Consider the following 25076-nt stretch of genomic DNA (forward strand, 5'->3'; position numbering starts at 1 on the left):
CCTCAGCAAACTGCTTTCTGGCCACTCTAGCTCCTTAACTCAGGGGCTAAGCTGCTGTTAAGGAAAGAACTAAGAAACCTATTGAAGATATTTCCATAAGAGGTAAAAAAGCACGGTAGCTAAGAATTGTAGATTAGAGAAAGAAAAGACTATTTCAACTCCAGCGCTGTCAATGACTGATGTCAGACAATGTACAAAGTCGGAATTTCTTCCCCTAAAAAATGGGATGGTAATAGTGTCTGTACCTTGATTGTTGCATAAATTGAGCGAATGCTTATAGAGCTCAACACAGTAGCTATCACATATTAAACTCAATAAACGATGGGCATTCCAATACTCATAGTTTATAATATTTCAAGGTTTGCAAATTTCTTGAAAATATGAGGTCCTCCGGGGGATATACTTAGAAGGTATACAACTTTAAATCATGAAAATCATCTATTTGAGAGCATGGCCAAAGGAGAGAACTGAAATTTATGCTAAAAATTTTGAAAAGTACTTTTTTGTACCTTTATTGGTATCAGGAAAACTATTTTTTTAAAGAGTCAGAGGTCAAAGGAAACTGTATCCAAACTGAAAACATACTAATAAAGCACAAATACCAAATAGATATGTGGTGCAGAATATGTGCCCAATAACAACATGTAACTTTTTCCTAATAATAGAACAAAACACTTTTGTTTAAACTGTATTTAAATGCTTTTCTAGTTTCAAATATAGTGCCATTTCCAAAATACTGTTGTCATGTGTCTCATATTTCACCTATTTTATTAGAGCTAGAAAGGAGAGGCGAGATATCTGAGCTAATTTAACTAGGACTAAATCACAAGTTATTTTAACCCTTATATACAATTTTCAGTAAATCCCCACTACCTTAAAATTATCATGTAATAGCCATGGTATAAATTGATAGTCTTATCCCTCAAAGATACTTACCTCAACCAATTCAGTCAAGGAAGAGGACAAAAATCAATAGCTAAATTACATGTGACTCTTAACCGGGGTTTGAACTGGGTAGGTTCACTTATAAGCAGATTCTTTTCAATTAGCCTGTACAGTTCAACTGACCCCCCCAGTTAAACGCACTGGAACCTGCACATACAGAGAGCCAATTTAAATTAAGCATGGATTTTTGACTGCAGGTGATCAGTGCCTCTAACCCTTGCATTGTTAAAGGGTCCGACTGTATTTTACCTACAGGAATATAACCTGCCCTCTGGTTTGCTCATTGACTGAGTCAACATGGTAGAAACATGCTTTGAAGTAAGATGGCCATTTACCGCCTGTGTGACCTCAAGTAAGTTACTACTAAGCAATAAAGCTCAGTCTCAATTATGAAATCTAGACAATAATTATTAAACTGCCATTAATAACAGCTGCTGCTGATACCAAACCCCTATGACTTTGCACAACTGCATTTCAATGATCAAAAATAAGACAGCCCTACCCTTATTTTAACTTAGATGTATACAGTGTGGGGCAAAAATAGGTTTACAGTTGTGATTACGTGAGTTTATTCTTGTTATCTATAATAAAAGCATAATATGCTAATTAGACCAGACATCCTTTGGACGACCTTCTGGACAAAGCCAGGGCTGCGAGGGAAGCCTGGGTCCCAGGGGTGCCAGAGGGAAGCGGGTGCCGGCAGCCAGGGGAAGGAAGGCCTACTCTTGCATGAATTTTATGCATCGGGCCTCTAGTTATTTATAATTATGGTATTATTTTCCATAAAAACTGTAAACCTTCTTTTGCCTCACCCTGTACATAAACCATCCAGTGTCAAAAATTTTATCAAAAACTAGAGCACATCTAGATAGTATGTTATGTGACTTTACTTAATAACTGACTCATATATATCACCTGAATTTATCCAGCTAACAACAAATTGATACTTTTGGTGACTTTGAAAATATTTCTACCATGGTCTTGAATTAGATCGATTTTTAAGTATGGGGCCTTCTTAGTGTCAGAAAAAGTGTGCATGAAAACAAAATAGGTACGATTCACTGAGCGCTTACTATGTGCCATGCACTCTTCTGAGTATTTCCACCATATTATCTCATTTAACAACCTACAGAGGTAAGTATAGTTTAACCTGATCTTACTAAAGAGTAAACAGACTAAGAGAGGTAAGTAATTTACCTTGCTAGTAAGTGGTGGAACAGAAATTTGAAACCAGACGATATGCCTTCAGAGTCCAAGCTCTTATCCACTTACCAGTACCCTTCAAAGAAAAGCCAAATGGTTATATCTGAAAACCCTGAAAGTAACAAGCAAATTTTATAATTTTCATTCTGTTGTCAACATATTACAAACTTACAAGAAAAACTAAAGGACACACAACTTTTAATTAAAAAAAATTCCTTATATTTTCACACCAATTATTTATCAGTTTGTGTCTTCAGAACTTTTATAAAAGCATCTTTAGGAACTTCTATGTTGCCAACCTTCCTCAGTTTTTTCTTTCCTTCTGCTTGTCTCTTTAAAAGCTTCATTTTCCGGGTAATGTCACCACCATACTGAAAAATATTTTAAAAATTGGAAGTCCAGATCACTCCACAGAAAAATAATCATATAATTACATCAATGCAACAATAAAACATCCTTACAACAACCTTACAATTATTATCCATGAGTCCATGAGGAAGACATCTGTAAAGGCACCTCTCTAGTCCTCTTCCTAGCAGACCCCAATCTTACTGCCTTTAGGAATGATTAAGGCTTTATTTATTTTTGGATGGAGATGAAGATCCCCAAGGACACCCAGTACTACATTACCCATGTCAAGGAAGAACTATCAATCTCCTTACTGATTCTAGGCTTGAAATTTTGGATTATTACATATAGCTGTAGCCTAATATAGAAACTTAAATAGGCATAAATGTACCAATCCCTATGCAAAGGGTTTAGAAATAGTATTTATCATTTGATTCTCATAATAACTGAGCTAAGAATACTTTTTTAAATAGATGAGGCAGCAAACTTGGCAAAACAATGGAGAGTGGATTTCAATCCCATACTCTTCCCACTATTTAGACATTTTCTTCAAAATCTTTCCTTATAAAATTAGATCAACAAACATGTTATAAAATACTTTCTTAGATAATGTTCTACATAAGGAAATTTTTATAAGATAAAAAATATTTAAGAACACAATCAAAATGAATATGCAATCACAGTAAAGCTGAAATTTACCAATTTTAAAAAACAACTTGGAGATGAAATAAAAGGGTATTTTAAAACCAACAATGGAAACCAATATATGTATACCCCCTTAATTTTAAACTCAAAGCAGAACTATTATAACAAAGCAGAATACAGGTAGGTACGTACACATTTTGCCAAAACATTTTTCCTATAGGCTTTCACACTGTAAAAGAGAAAATGTTGTATAAGTACATAACTTCATTATACTATTTAAAAGTACTTTATTCTCAAAGTCTCCTCTTTATTAAAGATTTAAATGATCAGGTCAGACCTATGTAAAACTGCCATAATTAAATAATTAGATAGCTCAAATACTCTTGTTTTAGTTTCATATATTTAAGGTAAAATAGAAAATGAATTCAACGGAAGTACCAACATATAGTTTATTAAGAATAAAAAAGGTCCAGACTGTGGGTAGCATTGATGAAGCCAAATTCAAGCATGGTATGACCTTAATTATAAGAATTATATAAGGTCATTTCTCACTCAACCTAAAAACACTACCACTTCTACTTTCAAAAAAATTAATTACAAATGGTTATTATTTCATTACTAATTTCACCTAATGTGAGTCAACAGTGACTAGGAATATAAAGAACAATACATTTGTTTACCACATTAGGATGAACTAAATTTTAATATATCCATCCAAGCAGTTATAAACTAATCATTTCTGTAATGTTGCTGAGAATCTTGGAGAGTAAGAAATTGGAAAATAGCTCCATTTTTATGTATTTCATAAAACATAAAAATCTGTATTTTCTTTATTGTCTACCTCAGCATCCTTATGCTTGATAACTATCTAAATTGCACTTTTTAGGATATTCCCAGGTTGTCAACTCCTTTCTATCTAACTTCTAGGTATTCACGAAACACAGAATAACCAACTCTAAAGAAAAATGGTGTTAGAAAACTAAATTCATTGCAAAACTTTGTTTCCAAGACTATATAAAAATCATGGTTGTATTTCACCACCACTAATACATTAGGTTTGGGTTAAACAAGAATTGAATAGGGATTTCCATGTAAGGAGATAATTCTGATTTCCCAGAATTATTCAATCAAGGGGGGGGGGGGAAATAGGGAATCACCGCACGATATTTTCTGTACTTTTTGTTACTAGCAGAGCAGCTTCTTCAATGCTCTGATTTATACATCATGTACAGTGAAAAAGACCAATTTCCTATACAAATTAGCCTATCTTCCATGTCTCCGGTATCACATGTGAAGTCTGTATTATAGAATGCAAAAGCTTAACATGAGATTAGCATTCCTCTCTCACCTCTCTGATTTACAACCTGATTAGCTCCGAGGAATGCTTCTAGTAAAAATCATAACTTAGTTTTGTCTTTTGGAAGAATATCTCCAAAACCTTTTTAGTTTCAGTTCTTAGTAGTTTATAATCTACTTGAAGGGATAAAACCATAAAAACTTTACCCAGGAAACTCAATAATCATTCAGTAAAATAAGTAAAAATTAAGCAATTCCTCCAACCCATATATATTTTATTAATACATGTGAATAATATCACCCCAAAGTGTTATATAATTAAAAGTAACAATCACTTAAATTAGTGGAATTAAGACATTAATGTTTCTATAAGTACTAATAAAGCTTAGGCCAGTGATTTTCAACCTTTTTCAACTCATGGCACACATAAACTAATCACTAAAATTCTGCAGCACACCAAAAAGTGAATTTTTTGCCGATCTCACACACACAAAAAAAGGATTACTTTTGATTCACTTACACCAGATGGCTATTATTGTGTTGGCTGTTATCCATTTTTTATTTGACAATCTTAAGGGAAAAGAGGTCAGTGCCCCTGACTAAATAGTTATGTATTACATTTTTTGTTTTGTTTAATATGTTTTTATTGATTTCAGAGAGGAAGGGAGAGGGAGAGATAGACAGAAATATTAATGATTAGAAAGAATCATTGATCAGCTGCCTCCTACACCCCCACATTGGGGATGAAGCCTGCAACCCAGGAATGTGCCCGGCCAGGGAATGGAACCTGGACCTCCTGATTCATAGGTCAACGCTCAACCACTGAGCCACGCCAGCCAGGCTCCCATGTTTTAAAAAGTCTTGCAGCACTCCGGTTGAAAATCACTGGCTTGGGCCAATGTGAAGTTAAATTTTTCAACATTTCATTTTCTGGGTATATCATTTCTAAAACCCACCAGTAACGAAAATGAATTCAACTCACGTTTCTCTTGCAATGATTTTACTTCCAATAGCAGCTTGGATTGCTATTTCAAACAGCTGCCTAGGAAGAGAATCCTTCAGACGTTCACATATGGCTTTGCCAACAGTTTGTGCCTTGTCTCTGAATCAGAGAAAATTGTTTACTTATACTAAGTAAGAATGTTTAAGTAAAAAAAAAAAAGAATGTTTAAGTAATGTTCTAGTTCATATGCATAATCAATCAATGTAAAGGAGATTCCTTAAAGAGGTTCAAATGGAAATCATTTATCATAAACACAAATTATCACTTACTCTGTGATTATTGCAAAAATAACATGATTACAGAAAATATAAAAAACATACATGAGAGAATAAAAACCATTCTTAATGCCCTTCCCTTCACCCATACAAAACCACTGTTAAACATATTGGAATGTTTGTGTTAAACATATGCCCTTATAGTCATTTTTCTACAGATTTGATTTTTATAGTTCAGATTATAGTTTGTTCTACCACTTTACTTAATAGGCATTTTCATGTCACTAAATAGTAATTTACAGTTTAGTCTTAATGACTTAAAACAGAGATTATATGAGTGCTCCATGATTTATTTTAATCAATCCACTACTTCTTGAACATCTGGGGTATTTCATTTTTCATTGTTATAAATTTCTTAGAAAGGGAAAAACTTTTTATTCTCAATTCTACACCTATCATAAAATTCAAAAAAAAATTTCTTTTACTTCATCTTACATGGTAATGGAAACATTTCTTCCCAGGACACTAATCTTTTGAATTATCATAACTCTAGTCTCCTTTTATATTTTAACAATTTGAAAAGAGAATCATGGAAAAAGAATGGAAACAAAAACTAGTACAGGGAAATTTAATTAATTACTTTTAAATTTACAAAATGTAGCTGTCAAATAGAGCAACCAATAACTAAATAAAAATATGTCAACAGTGGTTACTTTCACATTTCATGATTAGTTTCTATTCTACTTACTTGTGTACAATAGTTACCAGCTCCTCCACAATATTTCCATTCAGTAGAATATCCATTTTTACAAGTTCTGCAGTCTGGTAGCCTGCATCTTCGTAATCAAAACTAACAAGGAAAAATGTTCAAGTAATAGATTACATTCTTTTTCTTTTCAAAACATCTTTTTTTCTACCATACCTCCCCCCAAAGATTTAACTTTCCATCAAAATGTTACCTATACATTCCAGATTAATGAATCTAAATGATCACAGTAAGGAACAAATCTCATCTTTTTTTTTTTTACAGTGCCCTGACCAGGGATGGAACCCACAACCTTGGAGTATCCAGATGATACTCCAATCAACTGAGCTACCCAGACAGGGCCAGACTTCATCACCTTTTTACTTTGTGAGATGAGGGTCAAAGGCAGGGGAGCATGCTCTAAAGGGGGAAGGAAAAAAAACTAGTAAGCCAGGCTAGGAAAATGGGTCACTGAAGGCAAATGTCACCTTCTTTCCAATGTTCCCTCCCAGCAACTGGCTGGCTGTAAACAGTATATATTAATGGATCCTTCTCAGATTCATAAGATTTTCTGTGTAGTTTTCTATTTCCCCTTAAATAAATGCTGTGGCATTGACAGAGAGCCATTAATAAATGAGACTTATGGATTTCAGTTTGAACCTTCACAGGGCTTTTGTGAGGATGAAATGAGTTAATACATGTAAAGCACTTAAACTGTATCTAAAAAGTGTTACAACAGAGTCTAGCACATATAAGCACTTAGTGTCAAATATTAATATTAATAATATAGTCAAAGCTTACATGCTAATCAAAACACAGGTTTAACTTATAAAACAGCAGTCTAATGAAAAAACATCTCAATTATGCCTACATGTCTTTCCAAATGGACAAGAACATATATATTTCTATTGTCATAATTTAAAAACAAGCTGGTACCTACAGCTGCAAATGTTTGGTTTCTAAACCATGACGGTTGCAGGGTGATTGATATTAATACTCTCTAAAACCAGATTATTGCCTAAAGTGTTCCTAAAATCCTTTCTTTCTTCAACAAACATCTTTAAGCACTTACTGTACGAAAGATTCCATGTTAAGTGGTAGGCAAAATATGAAGAGTAATAAGATACTCTTGCTGGTCAATATTTAAAACACACACAACTGTTAAAGTACCTGAATTGCCCATTAAATTTTTACCTAGCATATCCAGAAGACAAGGATTTCAAAGAATCATAAAAATCCACCACAATTTCATTCAAAGGTAAGAGATATTTAAGCATAACTCTGTTTTGATCAATAAACACCATATTCTTCTGAACTGCTCTTCGAGCCTAAAAGGGCAGAAAAAAATGTGTTTAATGATCGCCTATTTGAATGATGATTTGAAATACAGACAGATGCCAATTACCAATGAAAATATTTCCTTAATGCTGATGAGTGGACAAAATGAAGGAATATTTCTTTAATGCCTAGTAAAAACTTGCAAGCAATATTTATAATATAGAGAATCATTTTGTATTTCAATTATAATATACACCAAAGCTTTTAGTCTTTGTATTTAACAATTTTATCTTTTTTAATCATACAGTACTTAATTTAATAATATGTCAAATGTAGCTACAAATGAAGTTCTAATTTCTTATTTTATAAAGAAAGAAACCTAGACGAGGGAAATTAAGTGACTGACCAAAGCTATAATATAGTTTGTGATAACAATTAAAATTTCAGTCCACTAGTCATCATTTTAGAGTTCTTTCTAATACATGTCAGAGTATTTCAAATAGGTATTTTTTTGAGGACCATGATTATATCCAGTTTTTGGTATAAATCATTTATTGCAATGTGGTGAGGACTAAAGCAAAATGGAAAATACCGTCCAATAAAAGGTCTGTCAACTATTACTATTACATTTCAACTATAATCAATATCAAATACTCAACAAGTCTAAAAGAAATTATACTTTTATCTACTCAGGACAAATAAGCATCAAATTTCTTTTCTTTGGGCTCATTTAAAATAAAAAATGTTTTTAAATCCTCACCTAAGATATGTTTTTTTAACTGATTTTCAGAGAGAAGATAGAGAGAGGAAGAGACAGCAAGAGAGAGAGAAAAACATCTATCAAGTGCCTCCTGGAGGCACCCCAACCAGGAATCAAACTAGCAACCTGGTATGTGCCCTGACCCAGGATCAAACCCAAAATCTTTTGGTGTATGGGATGATGCTTCAACCAACCGAGCTACTGGACCAGGCTCAAAATGAATTTTAAAGTACATATGTACCTATATCCACATGTATCTAGATAAATATTAATATCTCTATTTATGTATGAAAATTTATTATAAAATTCAATGTGCTCCACAGAGAGAAATCTTTCAAAACTGCTAGAGAGGACAAAAATTTACTTTTATATTAAACAGTATTACATTTATACCTGGCAAAGCATCATTATTTTTCCAGTAAATTCATCTGGTGTTATAATGGTGCCCAAAACAACTGGCTCCAAATATTCTGTTACTTTTGATTTATCAGGGAACTGTGCAGGATTGATTATTGTAATTTCCTTTTCTCTGTATTCCTAAAAATAAAGAAATATCACCAATAATTAAAATGAAATCTGAATAAACAATAACCATGTTTTAATTTAAAGTATGCTAGAATTTATTTTGCTATTGAATGTGTTGTAATTAATAAAAACAATGGCATCCCTAAAGAGTAGAATATTATCTTAATGTGTTTTAGATTTAAAAGTCCTCCAATTGTAATCATTTAATATTATTAAGCTATATATTCTGGTGATTCACATTTATTAAACACAATTTTATGTACAATTTTAAAAAGTATGATGTAAGAATACATTTTGTTCTACCCCTTATAAGGCATTATAATCAGTTTCCTCAGTTAAATTTTGTTGGAAAATACTTAAAGTTGTCAAAGTTAATATTTCTTTAAAATAAACAGATTGCCCCTTAGATAGAATACAGTATTATCCCTATCATTAACTTAAAATCTAAAATTTCCTACACCAGGTAAGAATGAATGCTTCATTTGTAATAAGATTAATTCATTCTTACACCAGGTAAGAATGAATTGCTTCATTTGTAATAAAATTACTTAAGACCAAAAATATATTCATCATCTTGCACTGGATTTAGAACAATATTTTCATTCCCAATTCAGTAACAGATCAGTATTGATAATGTGGTTATTTTACCAAGTAAATGATTCCATAAATTATTTCTCACGTAGGTTCTCCATCATTAACCATAAGATAATTTAATTTTTATTACTATTAATCAAGAAATATTTAGTTTTAATAGCTAGTCTGCTAATGGTGTACAAAGTGTCTCTTGCATTCTGCATACACGCATATGCATATACACACATTTAGTTTTCCCTTTTATCTGATTCACAATAGTACCTTTATCAATTTTGCTGATGAAAGAACAGCTTTATATGGAACAGTAGGAGTTGTCAAAATAACAGAAGCATTATATTCTTGCTCTAGTCGCTGGTTGAAAACTTCCATATGCAAAAGTCCAAGAAACCCCAATCTGGGAAGAAAAAAACCAAACTCCAAAATGTTTATGTCTCATAGGCTCTATTTTCTTTGATGAATATATTGTTACTTTGTGGGGAAGGGGTGGTATCATAAGAGTCATTCAAGCGATTCACATCATAATTACATGTTAGTGTAATTTCATTAAGTAAGATTCCAGCTTTCCATTGGTATTCTATTTAAAACTAGAGGCCAAGTGCACGAAATTCGTGCAGGGGGGGGCGGGCGGTAAGAAGGGTCCCTCAGACCTGTACCTTCTCCAATCCGGGACACCTTGGAGGATGCCTGACTGCCGGTTTAGGCCCGCAGGGGTTGGGCCTAAACCGGCAGTCGGACATCCCTCTCGCAATCTGGGACTGCTGATTCCTAACCGCTCACCTGCCTGCCTGCCTGATCACCCCTAACCACTCTACCTGCCTGTCTGATCACCCCTAACCACCTCTGCCTGCCAGCCTGATTGCCCCAACCGCCCTCCCCTGCCGACCAGGTCACCCCTAACCGCCTCTGCCTCAGCCCCTGCCACCGTGGCTTTGTCTGGAAGGATGTCCGGTCTAATAAGATGTTACCCTTTTATTAGTATAGATTGCTATAAAACTTACCTATGGAAGATGAATCCACAGCGTAAAATAGGCAGATATTGTTTTATTTCACTTTACACTAATATGAGTTTATTTTCAGAAATGTTCCAAAGCAAGAAACCATTTAAACTTTACCTTTCAATAAACATGGAACGGTACAATGTAGTTGAATCTTACCTCCAGCCAGCACCTAGGGCAAGGCTACTATCCCGATGGACTGTCACACTGGAATCATTTAAGGTCAATTTTTCTATAGCACTCTTCAGGTTATTATATTCAGACTGATCCACAGGGTACATTCCTGAGGACATAAGAATTTCTAATTATCACATGTGAAAAGCTGCCAAAGGAATAAATATCCAATGCTTCCAAGATCACAATTAGTCAGCTTTTAAATAACTTATATTTCACTCACCAAAATACCTGTTTGCTAAAAAAAACTATAAATGTTAAGTTACACTGACTTTAAAGTATCTAGCAAGTTTCATAGCCTTAATGAATTTATAACTGGATTCATACTTAAAGTGATGTTTTTATGATTTTACAAAAATGTCAGGAAAACTAAAAAGAACCAACCTAGGAAAATACATTGTGCTTATTTCAGAAAACAAAAGTAGAAGTCATTCCACAACCACAAATGAGACTACATTAACAGATAAAAAACAGGAGGAGAAATGAAAAGTACACTGAATTCTGAATTCTCTATGGCAGATTATCCATTAAAATCAAAGATAAATTTTGCTTTTTTCAACTCACTAACAAAAACTACAAAGTTACTGATTTATCAGATTCTCTTTCATCTGACAATTCAAGTCCTCAACTCTCAAGTCCTTCAAAAGCCAAATGATTGATTTTGCCTGACCATGGGGATCAAAAACGTTCATCATTTGCAATGAGAGATACTTAAAGGAGAAAAACAAGGACTGGATGCAACTTGATGATCTTCAATCAGGTCTTCCTATTTCAAATATCTGTAATTCCACACAGTCATAAAAGGTAGCAAAGTTATATATATGTGAGGTGACACTATTCTCTGCCATATCTACACTAGTACAATATTAAAGAAAGGCCAGCTAAAGGGAAGGTACCCAGTAATAAACTCATTAGAAAAAGATTTCAAATATAATGACCTGATTTGCAAAGGAAATAAGTAGGAAATTCATATTACTATGCTCTTTCATATATCAGAGAACTTGTTTCTTAAGAAGTCCTAAAAAAATTGAGGAAATTATCTCCTACATAACGTTTTACTATACATATGAAATTAGCTAATATGTAAATAGCACACACACACACACCAAAAAGAATATGCTGGAATTAGCTGTTATTTAAAATGAGCATTTCTAGTAAATTTTATTTCAATTGACAGAATAAGTTGACCCTCATCCTTTGACTTTGTGATCTCCTCACCTGCAAATACCATTGGTTTCGCTGATTTAAACCCAGGCAAGGGCTCCACTGGTTGCTTATGTAAATATAATGTATCTCCTATTTGTGCTTCAGTGACATCTTTCATCCCAGCAATCAGATAGCCCACCTGTCCTGCATATCTAAATAAAATTATTATATGGAAATATTTACTCCTTTAATGTTTCAAGTGCATACTCAAATAAGCTCTACCTTCCCAGGAAATGATCACTTTCCAAACAAAACCTCATGAGGAAACTAAGTGCTACGTATCAATTCTGAACTCTAAGGATTATCAGCAGAATACTCCATGCCTTACAGTAAACCCCATTACCAACAATAAGCTCAGGGCCTTTTACATGACTCTGCCTACTTTTGCTTGCATATTAAACACTAGCTAAATATAATGTAAACACCGTGAAACATAACATACGTTGCAGAAACATAAAAGACTTCTTGTAGTATTAAAACACTATTAGTGTATTGTTTTACAAATACGCTTTAAAGAAGAAAAAGAAAAAACAAGCAGAAAAAAGTGAACTCGCAACAAATCTGACATCTATTTGATGTTCCTCTTGTAGAAAAAGAGCAAATCTAAAGATTTCAGAGTTTTAGCTTAATTTTTTTGGGTTTTTTGTTTTGTTTTTAAAAAGCAAATCTACATAACACACCGAATTAATGATCAATATATAATATATATGGTAGAATATAGAGAGACTTTAGAAAGACTTTAGAAATACTTGAGTAAAATTAAGATAAACTACTTTATGACTCTCAAATAAAAATGTAATGAACAAAATGTGCTAGATTTAGACAAACAACTTTAAACTATCAAGTGAGATCCATATAGTCACGTGGTTCAATATCTTAATTTTTATACAAATAAGGAAACAAAGACCATAGAAAGCTCCAACTAGGTGACCTAGAGTACTGATAGAATTAAATATTTAAAAGCGAACTCAGAATTCAGTTTTTCCAGTGCAACTACCTTGCTAACCCCACATGCAGGAATTCTAGTTAATCAAAGTTCTATCATGAATTCCACACTCAAGAGAAGAATTATGAAATTTTCTTCATTACTTTTAGGTTGAAAAATTTAATTATGAAAAATAAAATGTCAAAAGCCCTGGCTGGTGTGGTTCAGTGATTAGAGATCAGCCAGTGCACTGAAGGGTCTCAGTTTTGATTCCCAGTCAAGGGTACATACCTGGGTTTGGGGTTTGCTCCCTGCCCCTGGTCAGGGTGTGCAGCAGGCAACCAATTAATGTGTCTCCCTCACATCAATGTTTGTTTCTCTCTCTCTCTCCCTCCCTCTCTCTCTCTCTCTCTCTCTCTCTCTCTTCTACTCTCTTTCTGAAAAGCAATGGGAAAAATATCCTCAGCTAAGGATTAACAACAAGAACAAAAAGATGCCTGATATGAATATAGACATGGGTGAAGGAACTGTCTTTCGCTGTCTCAACGAATGCATCAATATAGAATCCTTATCTGCACTGAGTCACAAAATTAGTTATGACTAGTCAAAAGGAATAAAAATATATCAGATTATTATCCTTCACACATTAGATTCCTTTCAAAAGATCATTCACTAGATAGGTGCTTTAGATAACCAGGTTTTGGTTTTTTTCCCAAGTCTTCAAATTGGGATCAATCTAAGTATATCAAGTTGAGAAAGAATGAGATAGACATATAAGTGTATTGTACTTATTTACTAATGTGTATTACTTACAGTTTATGAGTTGGCTGCTCATTAGGATTCAGAACTCCTACTTCATTAACTTCATATGTCTTTTGAGTATGTGCAGATACAATTTTATCTCCTTTTGAAACCACTCCATCAAATAATGCTACATTGGCTATCACACCCCTATACTGGTCAAAGGTGGAGTCAAATACCAAAGCTCTCAGGGGGCTGTTGCAATGCACTTTAGGACTATTAAAAATAAGTAAAAAGTAAATACAGACATAGTAAATTAAAATCTTAATAATAAAGTGCCTATTTTTAACTCAAATACTATGCTTACTTTATTCTAGTACTGAAGAAAGGTTGATGACTGACAGCCAACATAAGATCTTCCTATAAAATAAGGTGTAATGTCTACTTTTATATTACCAGGTGTACGGTTAATAATGCAGACTTTGTAATCAAAGAAAACATGATAATTTCAAGAGAAACAGCAAAAGTGCTTTATTCAAAATAACGTCCACCGCTAGCTACACATTTCCCCATCTTTCAGGTAATTTGTGGATACCGTCTCAATATAACTTTTCTTGTTTTTTTTGTTTTGTTTGTTTTTTAATATATTTTATTGATTTTTTACAGAGAGGAAGGGAGAGAGATAGAGTTAGAAAAATCGATGAGAGAAGCATCGATCAGCTGCCTCCTGCACACCCACTACTGGGGATGTGCCTGCAACCAAGGTACATGCCCTTGACCGGAATCGAATCCGGGACTCTTCAGTCCTGAGGCTGACTCTCTATCCAGTGAGCCAAATCAGCGAGGGCAGAACTTTTCTTGTTTTGAGGCAAACCATGCAGAGACCCAGTTTTTCACTTCTTCATATGTTTTGAAGTGCTGCTCAAAGTGCATGTGCCATCGTTCAGAACAAGTGGTAATCTGAAGGAGCAAGGTCTAGTTAATACAACAGGTGGGTTAATACTTCCCAGGCAAGATCTTTTAATGTGTCTTTAACTGGTTTTGAAGTGTGTGATGGTGCGTCATCATGAAGCAGAATTACTTTGCTGTGTCTTCTGGAACATTCTGGTCATTTCACGATCAAAGAGCGGTTCAAATTGATTATTTGTTGTCGATATCGATCAGTATTAACAGTTTCACCTGGTTTTAGAAGCTCATAATACACCACACCTTCCTGACCCCACCAAACAGAGCATTGTCTTCTTTCCAAAGCAATTTGGCCTTGTATCGATGTTGATGGTGGACCATCAACCCATGATTCTGTGCGTTTGGGGTTCTCATCACCAGTCACAATTTAATGCAAAAAAGACGTTCTTTAGTGCCATTGAAGCAACATTTTACTGATGACTTTTTGGTTTTCCATTTGTCTTTCGTTCAGTTGATATGATACCCATTTTCCTTCCTTTAAAATCTTTCCCATTGCTTGTAAATGATCGGAAATTGTTTGCTGAGAAACGTTTAATCTTTCTGTAAGCTGCTTCTGAGTTTGACATGCATCTTCATCCAATAATGCTTGTAATTGTTGGTCTTCAACCTTTTTCAGTTGACCTGAACGTTCTTTGTCTTTCACATCAAAATCATCACTTTTAAAGCATTTAAACCAGTATCTTGAGATGGAGCATGTTCACCATAAGCTTCCCGAAGTATTCAGCAGCACTTTTCTTCAAAATAAAGTAATGAATTATAACTTCCTGCAAATGCTCTTTCTTTGGGGCACGAAATTCAACATTTTTAAGTGTAAAAATATCTATGATGTTAACACCTTCAGCATATTTGACATATGAAGTTTTGAAGCTTGTTGTCAATACAACAAAATAGCATACATATCAAATCACATATATATATAAACATATGTGTAACTCCATCTATTGAAAAAGATCCACATTATTAACCAGTACACATAGTAGTTTTAATTTAACCTCAAGTTTTATATAAATGACTGATTTAAAATACTTATAAAACTGATGACATATATTTGTTCAGTATTAAAGCAAAGAACAATAATTGTTAATATATTCAAGTCTCCTTCTTACAATGATTGTTAAGAACAGATCCCTGTCATCGTTTTTTCTATACTGTATTTGCCTTCTATATGTTACTAAAAATAAATTTAAATATTTATTTTCTTTCGCCACAGGAGTATATTTACCACATATATTAAGCTAAAATAACAGATCAAATAGATGGTTTTTGTGATATTAAAAATAAACAGTACAGAAATAGCAAAAGACTTACGGGGGTATTCTTTCGATGACTGCCTGAAGAACACTTTCAACATTTGTTCCCAGTTTAGCAGAAATCTAAAAATATATGTGTAAAAACACAACATTTAAAATTTAAACTCCACCTTTTTTCTATCCTGATGACAGAACTTTATGATCACAATAAAGAAAGAATTCTAACACTTATCAATTTGTTTGAAGATCATCGTAGAAGGAAGCACAAATATATAGTACTAGAGGCCCAGTGCACAAAAATTTGTGCACTGGGGGTGGGGGGTCACTCAGCCCAGCCTGTGCCCTCTCGCAGTTTGGGACCTCTCAGGGGATGACCACCTGCTGGCTTAGGCCTGCTCCCCAGGAGATTGGGCCTAAGCTGGCAATCAGACATCCCTCTGGCAGCCCTCAGGGGATGTCCACTTACCAGTGGGGAGCAGGCTTAAGCTGCAGTCGGATATCCTTAGCTCTACTGAGGAGGCAGGAGAGGCTCCCACCACCACTGCTGTACTGGAAGCCGTCAGCTATGCTTGTGGCTGAGCAGAGCTCCCCCATGTGGGAGCACACTGACCACCAGAGGGCAGCTCCTGCATTGAGCGTCTGCCCCCTGATGGTCAGTGTGTGTGTCATAGTGACCAGTCATTCCCAGTCTTTCTGCTGTTAGGGTCAGTTTGAATATTACCCTTTTACTATATAGGATAGAAGCCTGGTGCACAGGTGGGGGCCGGCTGGTTTGCCCTGAAGGGTGTCCCGGATCAGGGTGGGGGTCCCGCTGGGGTGCCTGGCCAGCCTGGATGAGGGGCTGATGGCTGTTTGCAGCTGGTCACACCCCCTTTAGGGTGGGGGTCCCCACTGGGGTGCCTGGCCAGTCTGGGTGAGGGGCTGAGGGCCATTTTCAGGCTGGCCAGAGACTGAAGCTCCCAGCCTCTCCTTTTTTTCTTTTTATTCTAGGATTTATTTACCTTCTATAATTGAAACTTTGTTGCAGTCATTGGAGCTGAGAGCCAGGCTCCTGCTCGCTCCAGCTCTGAGGCCAACGGACTGCTGAAAGCAGGTATCTGGGGTTTGTTTAGCTTCTATAATTGAAACTTTGTTGCTTTCAGAGCTCAGAGCCGGGTTGTGGCAGGCGAGGAACCTTGGCTTCCTCCATCACTGGAGCAAGCAAGCCTCCTGCTCGCTTCAGCTGCATGGCTGCCGGCCGCCATCTTGGTTGGGTTAATTTGCATATCTCACTGATTAGCCAATGGGAGGCGTAGAGAAGGTATGGTCAATTACAGTGGCACCTTGACTTACGAGTTTAATTTGTTCTGTGATGGAGCTCGTAACTCAAATTACTCGTATGTTAAATCAAAAGTGAACAAGTGAGACACGTGATGCTGGGCTGATGTTGTGGCGTTCACTGTGACGTTTGCTGCGCCAACTAGTGGTGGGGTATCTGAAGCTGGCTCGTAACCCGAATTTTAGCTCGCAACTCAAAGCAAAAAATCTGCCGAGAGATGGCTCATATCTCAAAAAACTCGTTAGTCGGGACACTCGTAAGTCAAGCCCCACTGTACCATATTTGTCTATTATTAGATAGGATACTGACAAATGTCCTCCCAGTACAGTTAGGTGTTTTTATGACTCTTGGATTAAATTACAAGAGTATTCTGATTATGATGTTGAAAGAGCAGTGGACTTTGACACATACATACTTCTTTGATCTTCAAGTTCTTCATCTGATGAATAATCATTCATATTTTGCCTAAGTTTCAAGGTTATTGGTAGGTAGAATAAACACTATATGTGGATGGCACGCAGGTAACTTATAAGCATATTATTACTATTGTTCTCACACTGAAAAAGCAAAAGACTCAAAATACATGTGCATGAATGACCTTTACCATTATCAGTAATTGGACTGTCTCTGAAATCTTGATTTCAAAACGCATTTCCTGAATACCACCTCCTATCTTCCAAATTTCCTGTACATCAGTTTTGCAACTCAGCAATGAAGACATTTTGGGCTAAATCTGTTTGGGAGCATATACTGTGCATCATAGGATGTTTTAACAGCATCCATGAAATCTCATCTATAAACATGATGTCAGCAGCAACCCCACTTCCGCCAACAAAAAACGCCTTCAGACATTGCCAAATGCTTCCTGGGGGGCAAAACTAAACCCTAAAGAGAACCACTTCTCTATGTTCTAGTATGTTTAAATAATCCTTCAAAATCACAACCTCTAATTTATTGAATGGACTACTTTTAAAAATTATCCATTAATCCTCCACTCCCTCATTTCCTAGCTGAGACTCCAAGCTCTATTACTTACAATCACTGTTCAACCACCTTCTATTCTCTATTATAAGCAGATGGTAAAACCCCCACTGTGAATGCATCCAACTATATGCTTTTTCTATGCTTATAAACAAAGTAGCTTAACATAACTGGAGAAAAATGAAGTAAATGGTCTAATTAGTTTCTTGTGAACGTATGACCACAAATGTCACTATGTAGTTAACACTTCCTGGAAGTCCCAGAATGCATACGCTCATAAATTCACATTACCACTCAGTAAAAGTGGAAGCTAAATGTTATAGTGTTGCACTGACATACTTACTACAAAGTATGTAACACTGCAGTTTGGCTGTGGCTATTTAACACCCAAAACAGCATTGAAAAGTACATTTAAAAATTCAAATTTAGCCCTAGCCAGTTTGGCTCAGTGGACAGAGTGTTGGCCTGTGGACTGAAGGGTCCTGGGTTTGATTCCAGTCAAGGGCTCGATCCCCAGCAGGGGGCGTGCAGGAGGCAGCTAGCTGATCAATGATCTCTCTCATCATCTATGTTTCTATCTCTCTCTCCCTCTCCCTTCCTCTCTGAAATCAATAAAAGTACATTAAAAAAATAAATAAAAATTCAAATTTAAAATATAGTATTAACTTTGACATAAATAATATCTATCCTACAATTATTACCATAGCTAGCTCTTTTATATAGAGAAAGAAGTTATTTCTCAATTACAAGAAAACATACAAATGCCTTAAAATTAGTTTGAACATGCTCTTCAAAGAAAATATTTCCATAGAGGCAAAATGGGCATATATTAGGTAGCTAGATCTGTAATCTTAAGAAAGTGATTAAAATCTTTGAGCCAGTTCTTTCTTCTGTATCACAAGAATTCCTATCTGTCCTAACCATGTAATAAGAATTTTTGGTAAGGATCAAATGAAATATTAGTGAAAAGAACTTGGTAAAACGATAAAAACATGATATAATGATGGGCTATCAAAAACTCTAAAATTTCACTTAGACCAGTTATCTCAGATTTTCAAAATTATAACCAAGTCTTGAAATAAAGGTATTTTACCTTAATGCATTCATCACTTGGAATATCAAACACCTTTTCAATTTGTTTTACAACCCTTTCAGGATCAGCATTCTTCAAATCTATCTTAAAAAAAAAAAAAAAGAATTCATTATGTCTTAATTTAACACAAATAAAGTGTATTTCATACTAAATAGCATTATGAGATAGTTAAAAGCAAACTGACCCCACTATGATTTTTCTTTCAAAAGTATTAAAATAATCTAGGCACAGGCAATACAAATTTAATAAGCATGGTTTACAAAGTAAAGAAATAAATAACATTTTTGTGTCACTGTAATTACCTTGTTTATAACTGGAATTACCGATAGTTGTGCTTCAAAGGCAAGAAAGAAGTTTGCTACAGTTTGGGCTTGAATACCCTGGAAAAATCAAGGCACAGGATTTCTAGCATCTATCACAAACTTATAATTCAAGACCATTCCACATCTTCACCAAAAGCAGAGGTATAAGACAAAATATGGTACCTATACTTCCATGCATCTGGATATTCTCTGTGAAATTCCTTTCAGTTCAGGAAGCATTTATTAAAGGGGACTATGTTAGGCTTGGAGACACAAAGGTGAAACACAGACCCTCAAGTCATCAAAGCCTACTATAGGTACTAGAGGCCTCATGCACCAGTGGGTCCGGGCCAAAACCTGCTCTCTGACATCCCCCGAGGGGTCCTGGATTGCGAGAGCACGCAGGCCAGGCCAAGGGACCCCACCAGTGCGCGATGGGGGCCAGGGAGGGATGCGGGAGGTTGGCCAGCTGGGTAGAGACCATGGGAAGGCTCCAGGGCGTGTTGGGCTCGTCTCGTCTAGCTCAGTCCTGATCGGCCAGACCCCCGCAGCAAGCTAACCTACGGGTCAGAGCATCTGCCCCCTGGTGGTCCGTGCACATCACAGTGACTGGTCGACAGGTTGACTGTCTGCCTCCTAGTGGTCAGTGCACGTGATAGCAGCTGGTCGACCAGTCGACTGTTTGCCCCCTGGTGGCCAGTGCCCGTCAGAGCATCAGCTGAGCAGCCTTAGCATATCATTAGCATATCACGCTTTGATTGGTTGACTGGATGACCGGACGCTTAGCATATTAGGCTTTTATTCTATGGGGCAGCTGCGTGATACAGTTTATAAAGTCCAGTAGTTTGTATATAAGGTAGAGATTGACTTTCCTCTGGATTTTGAATGAAAAGTTTGTGATAAACAGTATAGCAAAAGCTTATTTTACATAGCATATTGTAATTCCTATATGGTCATTTAGTTACTATGTTCATATGGTATGTTTGTAACACAAAAGAAGTTGGTAATGTTATTAGTATGTTTCTTTAAACTTAACACTTCTCATATTATTACCTTAAAATCACCCAAAATGACCTCAAAAGTAAAGATTTATTTTCAACATCTGCTAAAAACTGATATGGAACACTCAGATTAAGAGCTGTTAAAAATTGAGGGGGTTTTTTTGGTAGGATGTAACTGACTTATTTCAACAAAAACTACAATTAGACAATTTCTCTGATCGGCTTAAAAATGTTAAAAGATGAACAAATGAATTTCAAAAAAATACTTTAATGTAATAAACTTCAAATTAACAGGACCAAAACATAAGATTTTGGTTAAGTAAAACAATAAATCTTATTTTTTTCAAACACAAAAATTGTATTTCCAAAACCCATTTTAAGGAAAACATCTTGAAACAACCAAACAGTATGTCACATGATATAAAATTAAAGGTACCTACCTCATTTGCATCAACCACCAGTAAAACACCCTGGCAAGCAGACAGTGACCTGGATACTTCATAACTAAAATCAACATGGCCCTGAGAAACAAAACATATTGATACCTCTAAATGTTAGCTACAGTTTTTTAGGGGGAGGGGCATTATGGCAAATCTAATGACTCCACAGTACACAAAAGGTTACTTCGGTTTAGCCCACGCTTGTGAAACAATTTATACTAACCTACGAACAATGAGAAAACAAAAAACAAAGTTAGGTGTTTAATATTCAATTTAAAAACTAAACAAGGATTTGTTTGCATTATCAATACAAGACTCACTAACAACGGAGACAAAATTAATATTAAACTTACTGGTGTGTCGATGAGATTTAAAAGATACTGTTTTCCTTCACAATTATAGAAAAGAGATGCTGTCTGTGCTTTAACAGTGATTCCTCTTTCTCGTTCCACTTGCAATTTATCAAGAACTTGCTTATTATTCTTTGTTTTATCAATTGTCCCTATAAATAGAAATTCATAATTTTATATGGACTCTTAAAAAGAAACAATACAGCATATAAAATTAAAACAAAATATAAAAAGCATGGTAAAAGCAACAATCAATTATTCATTGCCATCAATTAACTATATAATATGAAATGAAAATACCTGTTAATTCCAGGAGCCTGTCAGCTAAAGTACTTTTGCCATGATCCACATGTGCAATGATACTGAAATTTCTAATATTTTCAACAGGGAATCTAGACATGTCAACTTTTTCCTGGAAAGGAGGGAGAAATATTAGATTTATGAGTGTAAATTTCATACAATATGAAACAAGTATAGTGATTCAAAGAATATTCTTTTAATATTCTTCTTTGAAAAATTTCACTCATCGCATCTATATTATTTATATCTTTTATTCCCCTAACAATAAAGTCACATATAGTTAAACTCATAAGCAATGAATTAAGACTTATTAAACATGTTTTACTGTCAAAGGTGACTACGCAACTAAATAAAAGTTCTTAATAGTATTTCCACCACTTAGAGCAGTGGTTCTCAACCTTGGCTGCACATTAGAATCACCTGGGAGTCTTTTTAAAATCCTTATTTCTGGGCCTCATCCTCCGGAAATTCTGTTTCTTTGTTATGGGGTGGGGCCACAACATTAGTAACAAAGAAACAGAATTTCCAGAGGATGAGGCCCAGAAATCAGGATTTTGAAAAGATTCCCAGGTGATTCTAATGTGCAGCCAAGGTTGAGAACCACTGACTTGGAGGGTCAAGGAGAAACTGAATTTATTTTCATAGCTGGAGAACACAAGACATCTAGAACTTATGAACTGCTAAGAACACAGAGTCTAACAAACTTCTTTGAGGCCAAAAAAAAAAAATAGTTATAGAAAAGCTGGGGGGGGGGGGGGAATAAAAATGAAATCCTTTGCCTGCATCACACATTTAATTACCAATTAGGTCTATTTAAAAATCTGTGCTCCTAATAGAATCTTCAAAAGTTTAATTTAGATACAATTTTGTTACTCAGCAACTTCCCTGAAGAGGGAGAAAGGTCACATCAGCAAAAAGAACTCCTATTTATTATCTTAAAATTCAAAACTATTTTAAAATACAACTCCCGACGTTTAGTTCCCACATCTTCTTAAATTTTTACCAGGACTCACTACAAACTGCTGAACAAATTGGTATCCAAGTAAAATATGTCAGTTTATTTTATAATCAGCTCCCCCAAAAGTGCCATGAAATTACAATGAAATACAACGTTCTTATGAGCTTTAAGTTTCCTTGTTATGAATGCTCCAAGAAAGAGAATAACGGTGCAACTATGCCTGCAAGAAATTCTGCAAAAAAAAAACAAAAAACTACACCGGATCTGTTTGCCCTGTATGATCCCTTCCCCGCCGTTCAAGAGACACACCGGTAAGTTTAATATTAATTTTGTCTCCGTTGTTGGCGAGTCTTGTACTGATAAGGCAAACAAATCCTCGTTTAGTTTTTAAACTGAACATTAAATACCTTTTTTCCCCTCATTGTTCTTAGGTTGGTGTAAATTGTTCCACAAGCGTGGGCTAAACAGAAGTAACCTTTTGACTGTTTAGATTTGCCAGGATGCCCCTCCCTCGCCATATTTAAGGACTTTCAACTGCGGGCACAAATTCCTTTTAAATTCCAGTCATGCCCTGGCCGGTGTGGCTCAGTGGATAGCGCGTCAGTCTGCAGACTCAAGGGTCCCAGGTTCGATTCCGGTCAAGGGCATGTACCTGGGTTGCGGGCACATCCCCAGTGGGGGGTGTGCAGGAGGCAGCTGATCGACATTTCTCTCTCATGGATGTTTCTAACTCTCTGTCCCTCCCCCTTCCTCTCTGCGAAAAACCAATAAAATATATTTTCAAAACAATAAATAAAATAAATTCCACAGTCATTTTAGAAATGGGGAAAACTGGCTAATGTTAAGTCTTATTTTTTTCCCCCAGTTACTCATAACTTGCAATCAGTCACTTCACTTTCCCGTCTGAACGCTCTCTCCCCATGGTTATCGGACAGCGTCGTTTTTCAGATTCTCCCCCCCCCCACAAACCCCCCAACCCCCCCCCCCTCCCCGCCACCCCCCCATCTCCAACCACAAGGACAGAGCCCGACGGACACAGCTTCGCTCCGGCTGCGGTAAAACACAAGGACACCGCCGAAGCCAGGGCGTGCCTCGCACTGCTTACATTCTAGGCAGCGGACTACAAACTCTCTGCCTTCCCTCGCGCGGTCCTCACAAACGGGCATTCCACGTGTTTTATTCGTGTCTCAGGTCGTCGATGCAGCAGCATCCACAGGAGCGGCGAGGGGCTCGCCCAGGTCGCAGGGCTAATGCATTTCAAGGAAACTGACAGCCCCCTAGCTGACAGTGGTTCTCAACCTTCTGGCCCTTTAAACACAGCTCCTCGGGTTGTGACCCAACCATCAAATTATTTTCGTTGCTACTTCATGACTGTAATGCTGCTGCTGTGATGAATCGTCATGTGAATATCTGATGTGCAGGATGGTCGTAGGCGACCCCTGTGAAAGGGTCGTTCGACCGCCAAAGGGGTCGCGACCCACGGGTTGGGAACCGCTGCCTGAGCTTCCTCGGCAGGATTTTAGGAGGAAAGTAAGAGATGCCAAGCGTCTAGCTCACCGCCTCCCATAAACTGAGCTACCGGCATCATCAAGGAGGCAACACGGGAAGTGACTGGTCCAAGGTCACCGGCGAGAGGCCGGGAGCTGAGCAACCACAGCAGCGCTCGCGCCAGCTCCGCCTCCTTCGCGGGGTCGCCACCCGCGTGGGCAGGCCGTCAGTCCTAGGAAGCCCTTCCCGCCTCCAAACCCTCGGGAAGCTCCCTCCCGGTTTCCCACACGGAGCTGGCCAGAACCGAGGCGGCGGTCACCTTGCGCGCGGCAGAGCTGCAGAGCCTGTCCAGAGCCCAGGAGTCGCCAGCGGCCCCGCCGGTCCGCGCGCCCGGAGGCCAAGTCAGCGCCCGACCCGGAGCCCAGGTGACCCACGCCGCGAGCGCGCGTCCGCGCCACCAGCCCCGACCCGCCAGGATCCGCATCCCCCCGGGCGACGCAGGCGTCAGGGGAAGGTCCCGAGGCGCGTTAGGAACATCGCCAGCCGCTCGGTTTCCTCCAAGACGCCGCGTTAGGGGCGGCGAACAGGATCCAAACACTTTCGGAAACCGAGGGGACCAGGTGCCTGGGCAGCACCGCCCAACCGGTGTATCCGCCGGAACTCCGTAGACTGAGCGCCGCGCGCCGACGTCCGCACGTCGGACGACGTCACGACGCTAGCGTGCCTCTGCGCGAGGGCGCCGGGGCGCCAGGACGTCCGGTGAGGGGAAGCTCTCCAGATCAGTTCTCACTATGTTCTCAGCGTAGCGTTCGGATTTAGCTTTCTACCCCGTAGCAAAATAATATTGTAATTGTTTTTAAAATGTGGAAGTCTATGTTGTCAGTGACATCGCTAATATCTTAGCGCTTCTGAAAGGAGACCGGCCGTAAAATGACTGCAGTGTGTCCTAGGAAGGTTTGGGCCGGAAGTGAAGGTGGGGAAAGTTACCCTCTGCTTGCCCTGCTGTCTCCATCGTCTGTCAGTTGTCACTT

At 37.1% G+C, this 25076-nt stretch overlaps 1 protein-coding gene across 2 annotated transcripts; it reads right to left on the reverse strand.

The window, feature by feature from the left end:
• Positions 1-2253: 2253 nt before the first annotated feature.
• GUF1 (GTP binding elongation factor GUF1) lies at positions 2254-24706 on the reverse strand. 2 transcript variants are annotated; one of them, XM_081084041.1, is made up of 17 exons: positions 24365-24706; positions 21600-21711; positions 21303-21451; positions 20950-21030; positions 19509-19586; positions 19207-19290; positions 15873-15937; positions 13671-13874; positions 11945-12084; positions 10712-10835; positions 9819-9951; positions 8832-8975; positions 7595-7728; positions 6404-6505; positions 5420-5539; positions 3334-3370; positions 2254-2519 (listed from the first exon to the last, which is right to left on the reverse strand). In XM_081084041.1, exons 1-17 carry the CDS (start codon positions 24527-24529, stop codon positions 2382-2384), a joined length of 2010 nt encoding a protein of 669 aa, XP_080940167.1. In that variant the 5' UTR covers positions 24530-24706; the 3' UTR covers positions 2254-2381. The 2 variants fall into 2 exon arrangements, with proteins under 2 accessions (XP_080940167.1, XP_080940168.1); XM_081084042.1 differs by lacking the exons at positions 20950-21030; positions 21303-21451; positions 21600-21711; positions 24365-24706 and having other exon boundaries at positions 19207-19286; positions 19509-19538.
• Between the last annotated feature and the right edge of the window lie 370 nt (positions 24707-25076).

Source organism: Myotis nattereri (assembly GCF_964212035.1).
Source record: "Myotis nattereri genome assembly, chromosome: 1".
Lineage (NCBI taxonomy): Eukaryota > Metazoa > Chordata > Mammalia > Chiroptera > Vespertilionidae > Myotis > Myotis nattereri.